The sequence below is a fragment of the Emys orbicularis genome, chromosome 2 (genome assembly GCF_028017835.1).
Source record: "Emys orbicularis isolate rEmyOrb1 chromosome 2, rEmyOrb1.hap1, whole genome shotgun sequence".
NCBI classification, from domain to species: Eukaryota; Metazoa; Chordata; order Testudines; family Emydidae; genus Emys; species Emys orbicularis.
The window spans coordinates 184,694,869-184,710,270 of NC_088684.1; the positions used below are offsets into that span (position 1 = coordinate 184,694,869).

Below are 15,402 nucleotides of genomic sequence, written 5' to 3' on the forward strand. Positions count from 1 at the left end.
ATAGACACCAAGCAAATTCTAGTTTAGAAGAGAACAGAGTCACACAGGCATCTGTTGTGAACTACTTTACTTCCTTTATACAATCAAATGCCACTTTGAGATGTGTTTTCTGATAATATCTCCAGGATATGCTGCTTTAATAAGATGTAAGGCTTGAGTAGCAATAAAATGCACCTCAATATTTTTGGTTGAGTTTGAAGAATTGCCACATATCCTGAAAACAGCTAGACAGTCCTGGTTTTCGAATATGTTTTACATCCTGATTGCCTCTTTTGCAGGACAGAATATAAAAGATAGTTGTGAAAAGACTGGCTGTTCCATTGCATCAGAACTAGTGAAGTATTTGTATCAGTTTCAAGAGTGCAGGTGAGAGAAAACCAAGGGATTTTGTGAGAGGTTTTATGGGATCTTGTAGGAAAGCTCCCACAATAAAATATTTAGCATGGCAATTTTAAAAAAAAAAATTGAGGATATGCTCAGATTGTGAATTAGAGCATTTACAGCTATAAAGACTATGGAGCTAGACAGCCCCCAAACCGGGACCTTTTAAAAAATGTTGTAGTTCCTAGCTGTTGTATACTATATAAAAATAGTGGCTACTTCAAATTCTGTTCTTTTTTTATGTAATACAGTACCCTATATTGGGGATTGAGAACAATTTTGAGTTAAAAAAAACAGAATTGGTAAATCCCAAATTGATTTGATATGGCAGAAATATGAATCAGCCAAGTCCTTTTGTGAATACATAGCTATTAAACTTATGGCTAAAGCTTATGTTATGCAGTGATAAAGGACATTGTACCCACTTGACATTGTGTAACCTGGATCCACGCAGGCCAGACTTACCTGGAGGAGGGGAGAATTGGGTCATAGCTCACTACCAAGTGCAAATCAATTCACCACTGCCCTCCTTTTTAAAGAGTGGATAGGAGGAGTATGGGTAAAGAGGACAGAATGGCAGGCAGTGGGTGCAGCAAATGAAGTTTGACAGGAATGTATATCACTTTGTCTTCCCACTTCAACTCAGACTCCCCATCAGGATGTTTAGTTTACCTGAGGGTAATTAATTTACAATTGAGAGCTAAACTAACAGTTTATCTTCATTTATTCAGTCCAGAACTATCAACTGAAGACACGCCTTGGTAGACTCAGAACATTTCTAATTCTAACGTTAAAAGATGAGCTAAATTTGGGGCCCGAACATTTTGAATGTCTAGACATCTAATTGTTTTCATCCCATCCCAGTTTGTTAATTTTTAGTTTATTGTGCTGTGAGGACACTATCCAACTCACTACAGTTAGAAGCAGCTATGGTAATACATATCGAAGCTGTTACAGATTGTTAGAAACCAACATGTTTTAAAATTGAGGATATCACTGTTGGGCATGAGCAGTGATATAAACTGTATGACTACCATGCAGTGTATTAATTACTGTGCTAGTCTCTGCAGGGACTTTCAGACAGCTATCTGAGGGCCTGGTCCCTCTTCTGTCCTTTCTCCACCTTCCAAAACTATGTTAACTTTTTCCCATGGTTTCACTTCCTCAAAGACAGGGAAACTTTGAGTAAGCGGTTTCCCCAACTGCTCAGTAGTGTCAGAGATATGTGATTAGCACCCGGACAGCTCCATAGTTAGTGCCATAAGTAGACAATCATTATCAAGGCAGGAAATCTACAAAATTTATCTAAGTTGAAGTTGTCCCACATTGAAAAATTTATCCCTCAGAACTGCAGATATTTTTTAAGTGATGGCATTTAAACAAAACTCAGATTTTTACATAGTTCATGCATCAGGAAGGTGTGCATGTGAGAGCCTGGGGAATTCTCTGCATAATATTTTCTCTGTTTGATGAAAATTGGTGAAATATGATGCACATATGAGAGACCAAACAGTCTCTCTCCCCCCCCCCCCCATTAATATGAAGGCATAGATACATAGGATTTGCCATACTGAAAGAAACCAATGATTCAGCTAGTTTGGGATCCTGTCTCTGGCCTATAATGTCTCAGAGGAAGATTTAAAAAGATCCACAAAATGTTTCCCATCCATTGTACAATACTAAGGCAAGTGGGGAGAAAATTTCTTCCTGGATGCAGCTGACAGTTTATGCCCTGAAGCATGAGGACAGAAAGCCTTTGTAAAAATTTTCATAGCAATGTAACTACAGATATTTGGTCTTTCTAAAATGATAGAATATGTGGACCTTTCTGCCACAGCTTACTTATCCAGTATTCAGAAAAACTATTTATTTTTATCTGTTTTAAATTTATATTTAACAGAATGTTTCCTTTTTATTATGGGACAACAGAAATGGGAGTGATTAACTGGCCTCCAGGATGTTATTAGCTTATAATTTTGTCACCGTTTTTTAAAAACACTGTCCTTTATATTCAGTTTATTATTAGTTTTTCCTTATAACTGTCCAATAATTCTCTATCTCCAGAGAACAAAGAGAGAGCCACTCCTACAGATAATTTAGCACCTGTAAATATACATGGAATGTAATCACAAAATGAATAACCCAATGGACAAGTCTCTGCTTTGTTTGCTTCTTAATACAAAACAATTAAGTTCAAAACCCTGTTAAACTACAAAATTAAAATTTCTATTAAATTCCATACCCCAACATTAACATGTTTACATAATGTCTATCACTTTTCTGAAGCAAAAACTGAAATGCTATCTAGTGCAAGCTTGTAACATGTACTGAAGTGTGTAAAAGAGCAGTTCAGATGTATAAAGCTGCAGTATCTAGATAGTCACGTTATTCCTAATTGAGTCTTGTTTACCTTAACCATTTTAAACAGCTAATTTGATTCTAACATGACCATTTTTATGAGCGTCACATCTTAGGTGAGCTATCTTGCTAATGTGTGAAGTGTTTGAATCAAATTTTCTATACTGTATCACTGTCATATCTCCTCTTACACTTCTCTTTCAAAATCAAATAATCCTAGTAAAGTAGTATTATCTCCTTCTGACAGAAGCATCCAATCATTCTCCTTGTCCTTTTCTGAGTCTCTTGTATTTTTGTTATACATCATGAAATGAAGTGCAGCAGTTGCTAGATCCTGCATAGATTTTTAAAAGATGTTGCATGCCCATTAGCTAAAGTAAATTATTTTAAACCTTATGCTGGGAGAAGAAAGGGGGTGAAAAATCTGACACCAATTTACTGAGATCCATAGTAAAATCAATACACATGTGCTATGATGTAGAAAGAAGGGTGGGAGCACATCTGTGTTTACTCTGAATCTCAAATCAAATCACATGGGGGGGGGGGTGAGGGTAGCATTTCTCTGGGATTGGCATAGGTTGATTTGGAAATACACATACTTTTGTGATTACAGATACTCTAAATCCTTCAATATGTGACAAACGTCAAGCAAAATCCATTTTTAGACCTCCCAGCCTTAATAGTCTCCCTTTTAAAATGACGAGTTTTAAAAATTATTCTCCTTCTATAAAGCTGAATTAAAACATGTATATTATAATCTTGGCCAGATGTTATAAACATTACTGATAAGTGTTTGTTAATTCCATCAACTTCATGAAAAAACTCGTACAGATACAGACAGACATCATCTTCCTTTCCAAATGCAAGCAGATGGACATCATACCAAAAGGACTAAAGGTAAAAAATCCATTACAATCTACATATCACACAGACTATGCTGAGAGACTATGTCACACACTCTCAAAGAAACTGCGAAACCACCTGATCAGCATCCTATACAACAAACAGGGAAAGATTAAGAATGAGCTCTCAAAACTGGATACTCTCATAAGAAACCAACCTTCCACACAAACTTCCTCATGGATAGACTTTACAAAAACTAGACAAGCCATTTACAAGACAAACTTTGCCTCTCTACAAAGGAAAAAGGACACTAAACTATCTAAACTGCTACAGGCACAAGGAGCCACAACAGTAGTTCCCTTAACCCACCCAGCAATATTGTTAACCTTTCCAGCTATACTCTTAGCCCCAGCAGAAGAGTCTGTCCTATCTCGGGGCCTCTCCTTTTGTCCCTCCAGACCCACGAACATGATACAGTTCTGCGGTGACCTAGAATCCTACTTTCGACGTCTCCGACTCAAAGAATATTTCCAACATACCTCTGAACAGCATACTAACCCACAGAATCCCCTCTACCAGCACTACAAACAAAAGGATTCTGCGTGGACTCCTCCGGACGGTCGAAACAACAGACTGGATTTCTACATAGATTGCTTCCGTCAACGTGCAAAGGCTGAAATTGTGGATAAGCAACATCACTTGCCCCATAACCTCAGCCATGCTGAACACAACGCCATCTACAGCCTCAGAAACAACCCTGACATCATTATCAAAAAGGCTGACAAAGGAGGTGCTGTCGTCATCATGAATAAATTGGAATATGACCAAGAGGCTGCTAGACAGCTCTCAAACACCACATTCTACAGGCCATTATCCTCTGATCCCACTGAGGATTACCTAAAGAAACTACACCATCTGCTAAAAAAAACTCCCTGACAAAGCACAGGAACAAATCTGTACAGACACATGCCTAGAACCCCGACCAGGGACATTCTATTTGCTACCCAAGATCCATAAACCTGGAAATCCTGGACGCCCCATCATCTCAGGCATTGGCACCCTAACATCAGGCTTGTCTGGTTATGTGGACTCTCTCCTCAGACCCTACGCTACCAGCACTCCTAGCTATCTTCGAGATACTACTGACTTCCTGAGGAAACTAGAATCCATCGGTGATTTTCCAGAAAACACCATCCTGGCCACTATGGACGTAGAAGCCCTCTACACCAATATTCCACACACAGATGGACTACAAGCTATCAGGAACAGTATCCCCGATAATGTCACAGCTAACCTGGTGGCTGAACTCTGTGACTTTGTCCTCACCCACAACTATTTCACATTTGGGGACAATATATACCTTCAAGTCAGCGGCACTGCTATGGGTACCCGCATGGCCCCACAGTATGCCAACATTTTTATGGCTGACTTAGAACAATGCTTCCTTAGCTCTCGTCCCCTAACGCCCCTACTCTACTTGCGCTACATTGATGACATCTTCATCATCTGGACCCATGGAAAAGAAGCCCTTGAGGAATTCCACCATGATTTCAATAATTTCCATCCCACCATCAACCTCAGCCTAGATCAATCCACACAAGCGGTACATTTCCTGGACACTACTGTGCTAATAAGCGATGGTCACATAAATACCACCCTGTACCGGAAACCTACTGACCGCTACACTTACCTACATGCCTCCAGCTTCCATCCAGGACACACCACACGATCCATTGTCTACAGCCAAGCTCTAAGATATAACCGCATTTGCTCCAATCCCTCAGATAGAGACAAGCACCTACAAGATCTCTATCAAGCATTCTTAAAACTACAATACCCACCTGCTGCAGTGAAAAAACAGATTGACAGAGCCAGACGAGTACCCAGAAGTCACCTCCTACAAGACAGGGCCAACAAAGAAAATAACAGAACACCACTAGCTGTCACCTTCAGCCCCCAACTAAAACCTCTCCAGCGCATCATCAGAGATCTACAACCTATCCTGAAAGATGATCCTTTACTCTCACAGATCTTGGGAGACAGACCTGTCCTCGCTTACAGACAACCCCCCAACCTAAAGCAAATACTCACCAGCAACCACACATCACTGAACAAAAACACTGACCCAGGAACCTATCCTTGTAACAAAGCCCGATGCCAACTCTGTCCACATATCTATTCAAGTGACACCATCATAGGGCCTAATCACATCAGCCATACCATCAGGGGCTCGTTCACCTGCACATCTACCAATGTGATATATGCCATCATGTGCCAGCAATGCCCCTCTGCCATGTACATTGGCCAAACCGGACAGTCTCTACGCAAAAGAATTAATGGACACAAATCTGACATCAGGAATCATAATACTCAAAAACCAGTGGGAGAACACTTTAACCTGTCTGGCCATTCTTTGACAGACCTGCGGATGGCTATCTTAAAACAGAAAAACTTCAAAAACAGACTCCAACGAGAGACTGCTGAGCTGGAATTGATATGCAAACTAGACACAATCAACTCAGGGCTAAATAGGGATTGGGAATGGCTGAGCCATTACAAACATTGAATCTATCTCCCCTTGTAAGTATTCTCACACTTGCTTCTTATCAAACTGTCTGTACTGGGCTATCTTGATTATCACTTCAAAAGTTTTTTTTCTCTTACTTAATTGGCCTCTCAGACTTGGTAAGACAACTCCCACCTGTTCATGCTCTCTGTATGTGTGTATATATATCTCCTCAATATATGTTTCACTCTATATGCATCCGAAGAAGTGGGTTGTAGCCCACGAAAGCTTATGCTCTAATAAATTTGTTAGTCTCTAAGGTGCCACAAGTACTCCTGTTATTTTTGTTTGTTAATTGTGTGTTATAAACATAATCTTCCTTTCACCAAGGATGTGGAGGGATGCTGGTTCTTTAAGAAATTGGATGGATTATACATCAACAAATATCTAAGAACAGTCCTGGTTCTCATTTCTGGACCCCTAGGAAATAAAGCTAGTCTTTGGGAGAGCAATAAAAGAACTTGCTGGTATTTAATACTCATATTTAATATTTAGCTGTTTGCTGTCTGCTTTGTTGCAACACCTAACTTTGCAAGGCGTTCCAGGGCCTTGCCTTGACTAGGTTTTAAAGATGTGATGATAGAGTATGTTAGCTAGCTCAATCTAACTAATATTGTCTAAAACTCTAGCTAAAACAAGGTAATTTGTGCTAAACTGGTTGAGTTAAAGCCCAGTGAAAGCCTAGGCTTTACTTCAAAAGGTCCTTGAAGCTTTTGGTACTAATGAGGTGATGCATCTCCTCCATACTTCCTTCCTTCTGGACAGATGTGAACGTGATTGAATTTGAGAGAGGGAAATTGAATTCCTCATCCCAGCAGCTCATAGCAGTAACTAGCTAACCAATATCCCCAATATCGCCACTACATCCAGCAAGATAGATATTTAAATTGACTTAAGCAGATTTGAGTTAACATCCCATGGGGACACTTCATATCTTCCAAAAGGTATTGCTTCAGGCTGCCTGCAGATTTAGGGCTTGTCTACATTTGAAACAATACAGTGGCACAGCTGCAGCTGCGCCATTGTAGCGCTTCAGTGTAGAAACTGCCTGCAATGACGGGGAGGGTTATTCCATTGGCACAGATAATCCACTTTTCCGAGAGACGGTAGCTAGGTCAGCAGAAGAATTCTTCTGTCGACTTAGTGCTATCTACACAGGGACTTGGGTCAGCTTAACTATGTAGTGCAGGGGTGGGGATTTTTCACACCCGAGTGACACAGCTGGGTTGACCTAGCTTATTAGCACAGACCAGGCCTGAGATAGACATTGGTTCATCAGTTATATTAAATTCACATTTTTACAGTTATCTTAGCAACCTTCAGGGCAGAAAATGAAAGTTTAGGCTCTAGAGCATAATGATACGACAGGTTTTTTTTTTTTAAATCAACAACTACATAATTATTTACACACTCACATGATTGTATTATTTCTGGTTCCCTAATCACTATCATGGCAATGGGTTGTTCAGAAACATGTTTTGTTGTTTTTTATTTTAAATTTCCAACTATAGAGGAGAACTGTTATTTTTGCCACAACAAATCTTATAGAAGACAATGTTACGCTAATTAGAATAAGTTTGGAGACCTTAACTTTTTCGAGTTCATTTAATTTAAATGAGTGATTAATTTTTAGTTGCCTAGTGGGAACTCATTACAATGCAGCGCATGCTGTAAGGCAGGGGTGGGCAAACTACGGCCCGTGGGCCACATTCGGCCTGCTGGACCATCCTGCCTGGCCCCCGATCTCCTGGCCCGGGAGGCTCGCCCCCTTCCCCCACAGCCTCAGCTCACTCGCTCCGCCGCCGATGCAATGCTCTGGGCAGTGGGGCTTTGAGCTCCTGGGGCAGCGCAGCTGCAGAGCCCGACCTGATCCGGTGCTCTGTGCTGTGTGGTGGCGGCGGCAGCATGGCCCAGCTCCAGCCGGGCGGTGTGGCTGTAGTGCCGCCAGCCACTGGTGCTCCAGGCAGCACGATAAGGGGGCAGGGAGTGGGGGTTGGATAGAGGGCAGGGAAGTTCCGGGTGGTGGTCAGGGGCGGGGGTGTGGATGGTGGTTGGGGAGGAAACAGGGGGTTGAATGGGGGCAGGAGTCCCGGGGGGGAAGTCAGGAAGGAGGGGGGGGTTGGATGGGGTGGCGGGGATCCGGGGGCAGTCAGGGGACAGGGAGTGAGGGTTGTGGATGGGGCAGGGGTTCTAGAGGGGCCGTCGGGGAACGGGGGGGGAGGGGGTTGGATGGGGCAGGAGTCCTGGAGAGGCGGATAGGAGGTGGGGGCCGGGCCACGACCCCCTCCCCTAACCGGCCCTCCATACAATTTACGAAACCCGATGCGGCCCTCAGGCCAAAAAGTTTGCCCGCCCCTGCTGTAAGGGGTACTCAACCAGAACATGATAGCTATGGTGGCACTCACTACTTCTGTAGTTAAGGATAGTTCAACTTTTCCTCTCTAATCTCATTTTTCAGGGAATTAAAGTTAGCTTGAACATGAAATTTTTAAAAACAAAATTACATTAAAATGTATTTGATAGTTTCCTATTTACAGTGAGGATATTTTTATGGCTTTGAGAAAATAGCATTTTTTTATTATTATATTTGGTAAATGGTTTAGGGTCCAATTCTGTTCCATTGAAGTCAGAGGGAAAGCGGTCACAGTGGAACAGGCTCTTGGTACATAATTGTAATTCATATATATGTATTTTTAAAGGCCCTGATATTGAGGTTTAGAAAATATGACTGTCTATCAGATACCTAATTTCATAATCATCTTTGTTCAGTCATGTTTTAACATGAACAATATTTTGTGTTTATCTTGGGGTTTAATCTATTTGTTTGATTGTTTGGGTGAGACAACCCTGTAGTAAGGGAATGATATTGTCATTTTGACTTGTATATGTTTTAATACTATTGTACGACTCCTAGTTACTTTTGTTATAGGCACTTGACATATTAAATAAAATAAAGTGTTTATTACATGATTAATTATATAAAAACAAGGAGGTTCCCATTAACTACATTCACTGTTTGAGACAAACATCATATCAAGTCATTTATGTAACCAATTCTTAAATGCCATTGAAACACTGGAGAAAACAGTTTTCAAAATGAAGATTAAAATAAACTATATCAAGACTTACAACAACATTAAAAATAGGAAGAGAAACTACATATGCCGATGCATAGAGAAAAAAGTGCAGGAAAGCTCTGCCATGAAATTTTATGAAGGGTTTTCTATGTATCCAAAGCATAGGACAAACTGTGCTATCATTTTCAAAACGAAGCATTTATTTAAAACTCACCTTATTGTATGTTACTATGCCTGGAGCAGCCTTTCAACTAACGGTACACCACAACCCTTCCATATGATAATATTTAGCACTTAAATAGCACTTTCCATCTTCTGTCAATCATCTGCAAATGTCTTCTGACAAACCTACAGAAGATAATGTTTTCCCTATCCCTCGGTTACCTGCACTGTCACATTTTGCCTTTTAGCTTGTTAGCTCTTCAGGGCAGGCATTCTGTTCTTTGTTTTCTGATTAGCAAATACATCCTGCTGTACAATGCAGCATATACTTTTGTGTACAACAGACTTAGAAGTCTATCCCCCAGACTTAAGTGCCTAAGTCCCATTTTTAGGTGCAACTGTGATCCAAAAAACTCCTGTTCCGTGGCCGCCCAACCCTGCAGGTGACTAAATTCACTCAGCACCTAAGCTTTTTCAGTAAAAGTTCCCTAGTCACCTATGTTTCTGCTTCTGAGCATGTATACTGTTGCCTCACTCTGGATGTCCAGATGCTTACCTCCCACTTAATCCCCAGCACAACTCCACCTAAATCATGTGCGGGGTCTAATCCACTAGGCGTACTCAAAGGCTGCCTAACTCCACACAAGATGGCCAAGGAAGGGAGGAGGCCCTCCCTTATAACCTTTAGCCCAGTGGTTAGAGTACTCACCTGAGATGTGGGAGACCCCAGTTCAAATCCCCTGCTCTACCTGATGAGGAGGGATTTGAACATTGATCTATCATCTCTCAGGTTAGGGAGATCTCCTCCTATAGGCCGTTTTGTGTGCAGTTGGGCAGGCACCTAAACTGCCTAGCTCCAGGAGAGGGTTCCTGGCTGCAGATTGCAAACAGAGCTAGGCACCTACCTGCACTCCACATTTAGGTGCCAAATTCTGTCAAAGTATGTGGCTTAGGATACACCCCTCTAATTAGCATATCTGCTTGGTTAGCTTAGGTTGCTCCATGCCTAGCACACTAGCTTTTGTGGATCCCATTCCAAGGTGCTTATCTGTCCCCAGGCATTGTATGAAGCCCAGACACCTAACTCAGGCTTTGTGAATCCCAGTAATTTTCCAGACGCCTAAAAGTTAGGTGTTGCAACACTTAAGTACCTTTATGTATCCAGGCCATTGCGCTTAAAAAGACACTAGCTCAGGGGTCGGCAACTTTTCAGAAGTGGTGTGCCAAGTCTTCATTTATTCACTCTAATTTAAGGTTTCACGTGCCAGTATTACATGTTAACGTTTTTAGAAGGTCTCTTTCTATAAGTCTATAATATATAACTAAACTATTGTTGTATGTAAAGTAAGTAAGCTTTTTAAAATGTTTAAGCAGCTTCATTTAAAATTACATTAAAATGCAGAGCCCCCCGGACCGGTGGCCAGGACCTGGGCAGCGTGAGTGCCACTGACAATCAGCTTGCGTGCCACCTTCGGCACACGTGCCATAGGTTGCCTACCCCTGCACTAGCTGCTCAGAGCACACTAGGGCTCCCATTGGTTCTGATGGAGCTGAAACAACTGGAGCAACAGTGGAAATCCTTTCAGCAACAACAACAAAAAACAAACAAACAAAAAAAATCCTCTTGTAGACAATCCCTAAATGAATGGTGCTATATCAATCAATAATAAAATCAACGGTTTTCTACTAATTTCCATCACTACTTCATATGCGCATTAATCCTCAATATTGAAAATACTGAACTCCAGCAAGATTGAAGTATTTTTCAATGGAACAACAGTATGGGAGGAATAATTGTGTAAGACTAATAAAAGTGATGTAATCAAACTGCAATCACGTTCTCCTGTAAATTCATTTTTAATTCTGCATTTGGTAAATACAGGCATTATTTCCAAAGGGGCTGTGTCTCTTATTGCAGACATGACTGAAGAGCATTATGTACTGTGGCCTTCCAAAACAAACATGACCCAATACCTTTCACAAACAGTGAACAATATTTTGTTGTTCATGTTTGTGAGACATAGATGAATTAAAGGTAAGTTCTCAATGTATACACTAGGTTATGTGTTGGGTAAATATAGTCCAAGTCCAGTAAAGAGCTGCATTGATACGTAGCAAGAAACCTGGTCTTTCTACCAGGATGCACAAGAGGAGGGGTTCTCAAACTGGGGGTTGGGACCCCTCAGGGGGTCACGAGCGGTCAGCCTCCACCCCAAACCCTGCTTCATCTTTAGCATTTATAATAGTGTTAAATATTAAAAAAGGGTTTTTAATTTATAAGGGGGGGGCGTACTTAGAGACTTGCTGCGTGGAAGGGGTCACCAGTACAAAAGTTTGAGAACCACTGCACAACAGCATACAAATCTACTTTCCCATTAACCAATTATTTTACCAGGCAAAGTTGATAAAAAAATTTATAAACAAAACTTCATTTGCTCTCACTGCTTTCCTTACTCCCTTTTTTTGTTTGAAATCTATATTTCAACCATACCAACATTCTTCCCAGTTCAAGCACTGTAGAAGCTACTACTCTAAAGCATGCAAAGGGAAAATAAGTCTTGTGGGGCACCACAAAAACAGTTTTTGTTTAACTTCATGGAGACTGATCCACAGATGTGGGGGAAAGTGCAGACTAAGCATTACATGTGAAACACATCTACAGTGACAAGGGCCAAGCACAAGGTCCTGTGCATCAGTAATTACACAATTTGCAAAAGTGTGCTGGGTGCTTTAAAAAGATATAAGAAGGCACTTCCCTACCCTAAGAACTTGCAATCTAGAGCCCCAATCCTGCAGACTTTTACATAAGTGTGTAATGTATGTATTATTGACTATAATTTGGTGATTTAAACTGGGGAATGTTAACTCTATTTTTCTCCATCTGTTTCATAGTGTCTATTTCTTTACAAGAAAAAACATTCCATATTGAGACATATGACTAATGATATGCTTAGCATGCAAAGTTTTAAAAAATAAGGTCAAAAGAGGTTAACTTGGAAAGTGAATGGTATGAAGAGTACTAAGCATTCTCACAAAACTTGTTTTAAAACTGGATTGTATAAAAGGTATAGCTACATAGACTGTTGGACAGGTGAATTTAATTCAGTTAAGTTTAAAAAAAGTCCCACAATTACCAGCTAGTCAGCAAGCAACTTATTCATAAAAAGTACAGACAGGTTTACAATGTTTGTGGATAAACTAGTCGCTGACTGGTTGAGCTACTTGATCAGAGGGATACTCATGAAGTAGAGTGAGAGCTGGTTGATGACGGGCTGCATTATGATTAAATTAGAGACTGGATTTATTAAGTGTTTCATCTTGTCATAAATCAGTTTATGCATGAATACTTTGGTAGCTGTGTAACTAAAAATTGTAGGAATTTATGGGGTATGGGTAGAAAAAGTTATTGCTGAAGAACATGCCATTTGATGAGTGTTTCTAACTCTCTAAAAATATACAGACCAACTTTATTTCTGTTTTAAAAGCCCTGCATCAGGGTGTCTCTTCTTCTCTCTAAGGTACAAAGAATGTGGCATTCTCCACAGCTAGTCAACACCATGTGTGTGTTTGATGGCCAGAGGACCAGGAAACCGACAGCAGATTTTCTTCATTCCAGGGGGTTAAGCATGCTTTTGGCAGCGCCTAAGCTCCTGAGCTTAGTTGTGACTTTTTGGAACAAACCCTGCACCACTGAAGTCAATAGCATACTTTTATATATAGTACTTCATACGCTGTGTAGAGAAATTACTTCATCCACTAGTGCAATGCAGCCACCTCAAGGGAGGAATGCAAAAGCTGCTTAGCACAAAATACTACAACCCAATTTAGGGTAGGAAATGAAGGATTCTTTCACTTTACTAGCAGCTGTCTATTGACAAAGAATATATCTCAAACATAAAAATAGATTGTTTCTTATAAACAAGTTATCAACATATAAAATATACACTTAGCCCTTACCATCCTTGAACATCCAAATTGCTAACCACAACAGCTCTTGAAAATGGTTGTCAAATGTGATAATGGTTGGCAATCATTTTTAACATTATTTTAGCTAATAGCCAGTGTTACAAATAACGGTTGGCCAAATAACTCTCTGCTTGTTGATAATACCACAGAAGGGGAAAGGAAGATCTATAAACACCACAAGCTGAACTCATAGGAGTTGCAGAGATGCTGTCCAGTTGAGGGAGGGCTTGTTGTCATACAGAGGGGAACAAGGATGGTGATCTTCAAGTTACAGGGTCAGAGGATTTGCTGGGAATTCAAGAGATCTCCCCATCGATCTCATGGCTTTTGTGAAAATAAGCAACCTTATTGTCAGCATTGCTCACTTAGAAGCTGTGATTCACACTTCTTTGATTAGCTCTAGTGGTAAGTAGATACTTTTCTATGAAAAATAAGGACCAACTTTTGTCATGGAAACTTTTCCTGTTTTTTGACTAGCTCTAGACACTGTTATGCCTCCTGAAAAGGGAATAGAAATCATTGAGGATATACACTATATACACACAAAGCCTACTGAGACTCAACTTTTCAACATTCACATGTAAAGACTTGCATGCTCCATTGGCCCCACTCCTCATTTGGTAGGCATAGCTCAAGAGATGCATGATGCTACACCACTATGTAATAGGCATCTTCACTGCAGAGTTAACTCCTCTTGTGTTAGTTTAACTCAAGTGAGAGCAGCCCACACTATGAAATAACACTCAAGATGCAAAGAGCAACTGTATTAGCAACTGATGAGTTGTGCTAATTCAACATGTATCCCAACTGGCCATCTTGAGTTAAAAGCACCATCATACTTGAGTTAAGAGATTTGTATGTGGTGGGACTCAAGGAAGGGCCAATTATTTGAATTATATTATTAGGCTGAAGACAAGTCCTTGAGCATAGTACAGGATTCTGGGTTTGCAGCAATCATGCTTAAACCTAACTTCTCCAAAGCAGGGTCTGATTGGAAGTTCTAACATGATTACACCTTTTAGTGACCTAGATGCATATAAATTGGTTTTAAACATGCCTCTATTGCACCTATGTGAGGTTACATCCCTTAAGCTATGGCTACAATACACAGTTAACCCAGGTGATTGGGATCTGGCTTAGCCTAGCTCAGGTGTGAGCATTTCCATTGCAAAGCCCTATTTGCATTACTGTGTCCTCCATTTCTGCACTCACCCACGTATATTGGGGAATATATGCCTTGGTTTTTTTGTGCTGAGATGCTCTAGGACTGTATGAGAATAGGTCTCAAAGTTCTTTACAAAGGAGGTCAGTGTCATTATCCCCATTTCACAAATGGGGAAACTGAGGCACAAAGGTGCCATGCTTACCCCGGAGGCTGGTGGCAGAGGCAGGAATAGAACCTAGCTCTAGAGTCCTGATCCAGTGATCTGCCTGCTAGGCCACGCAGGCTTATGGGGCTCAAGGGCACCAGTGGGGTGGGAGCGCCCGCCCAGGGTGGGAGGCGGGTCAGGGCACTGGGAGAGGCAGGCTCGGGGATGGGGGGGGGCTATCCCTCCCCGCACATGCGCACTCCTCCCGTTCCCCCCTTCCCGCTGCACATGCGCACTCCACCCTCGCCAGTCCTCACCACGCGCACTCACTGCTAGCTGGGGGCCACTCGGCGCCGCTGCCACCTTCTTCTTCTTGCTGGGGCCGGGGCCGCTGCCGTTGCCCGGGCTCGCCGGACGCTTCTTGCTGCGGGCCGCTCCCGGGGCGGCGAGAGCCGCTGCCCCTGGGACCAGACTGGCCATTCCCCCTCCTCCACTAGGCCGGATCCGGCTGCCCGCCCCTCCCCGCGGGCATGCGCAGTGCGGCCGGCTGGCTGCGTGCCGATTTCGCTCCCCTGCGGTTTTGCAGCCGGCTGCTCCATGGCCCAGTTTAGCCGCTGCGCATGCGCGGCTTCCTCCTGCCCATTCCGCGGTCCGTGGGGGCTGGGCAGGCGGCAGCAGCACGTGCGGTTGGAATGTTGGGAGCCTCCTTCCTTCAGATCCCAGGTTCCCCGGCCGGGGC

General features: G+C 42.0%; 1 protein-coding gene across 1 annotated transcript in view; it reads right to left on the bottom strand.

The window, feature by feature from the left end:
• Positions 1–15,143, bottom strand: part of INO80C (INO80 complex subunit C) — a 49,141-nt gene extending 33,998 nt beyond the window's left edge. The window contains exon 1 of the mRNA XM_065399970.1: positions 15,018–15,143. Coding sequence (XP_065256042.1) covers positions 15,018–15,143 — 126 coding nt within the window. The remainder of the gene's footprint in view (positions 1–15,017) is intronic.
• Positions 15,144–15,402: the final 259 nt, after the last annotated feature.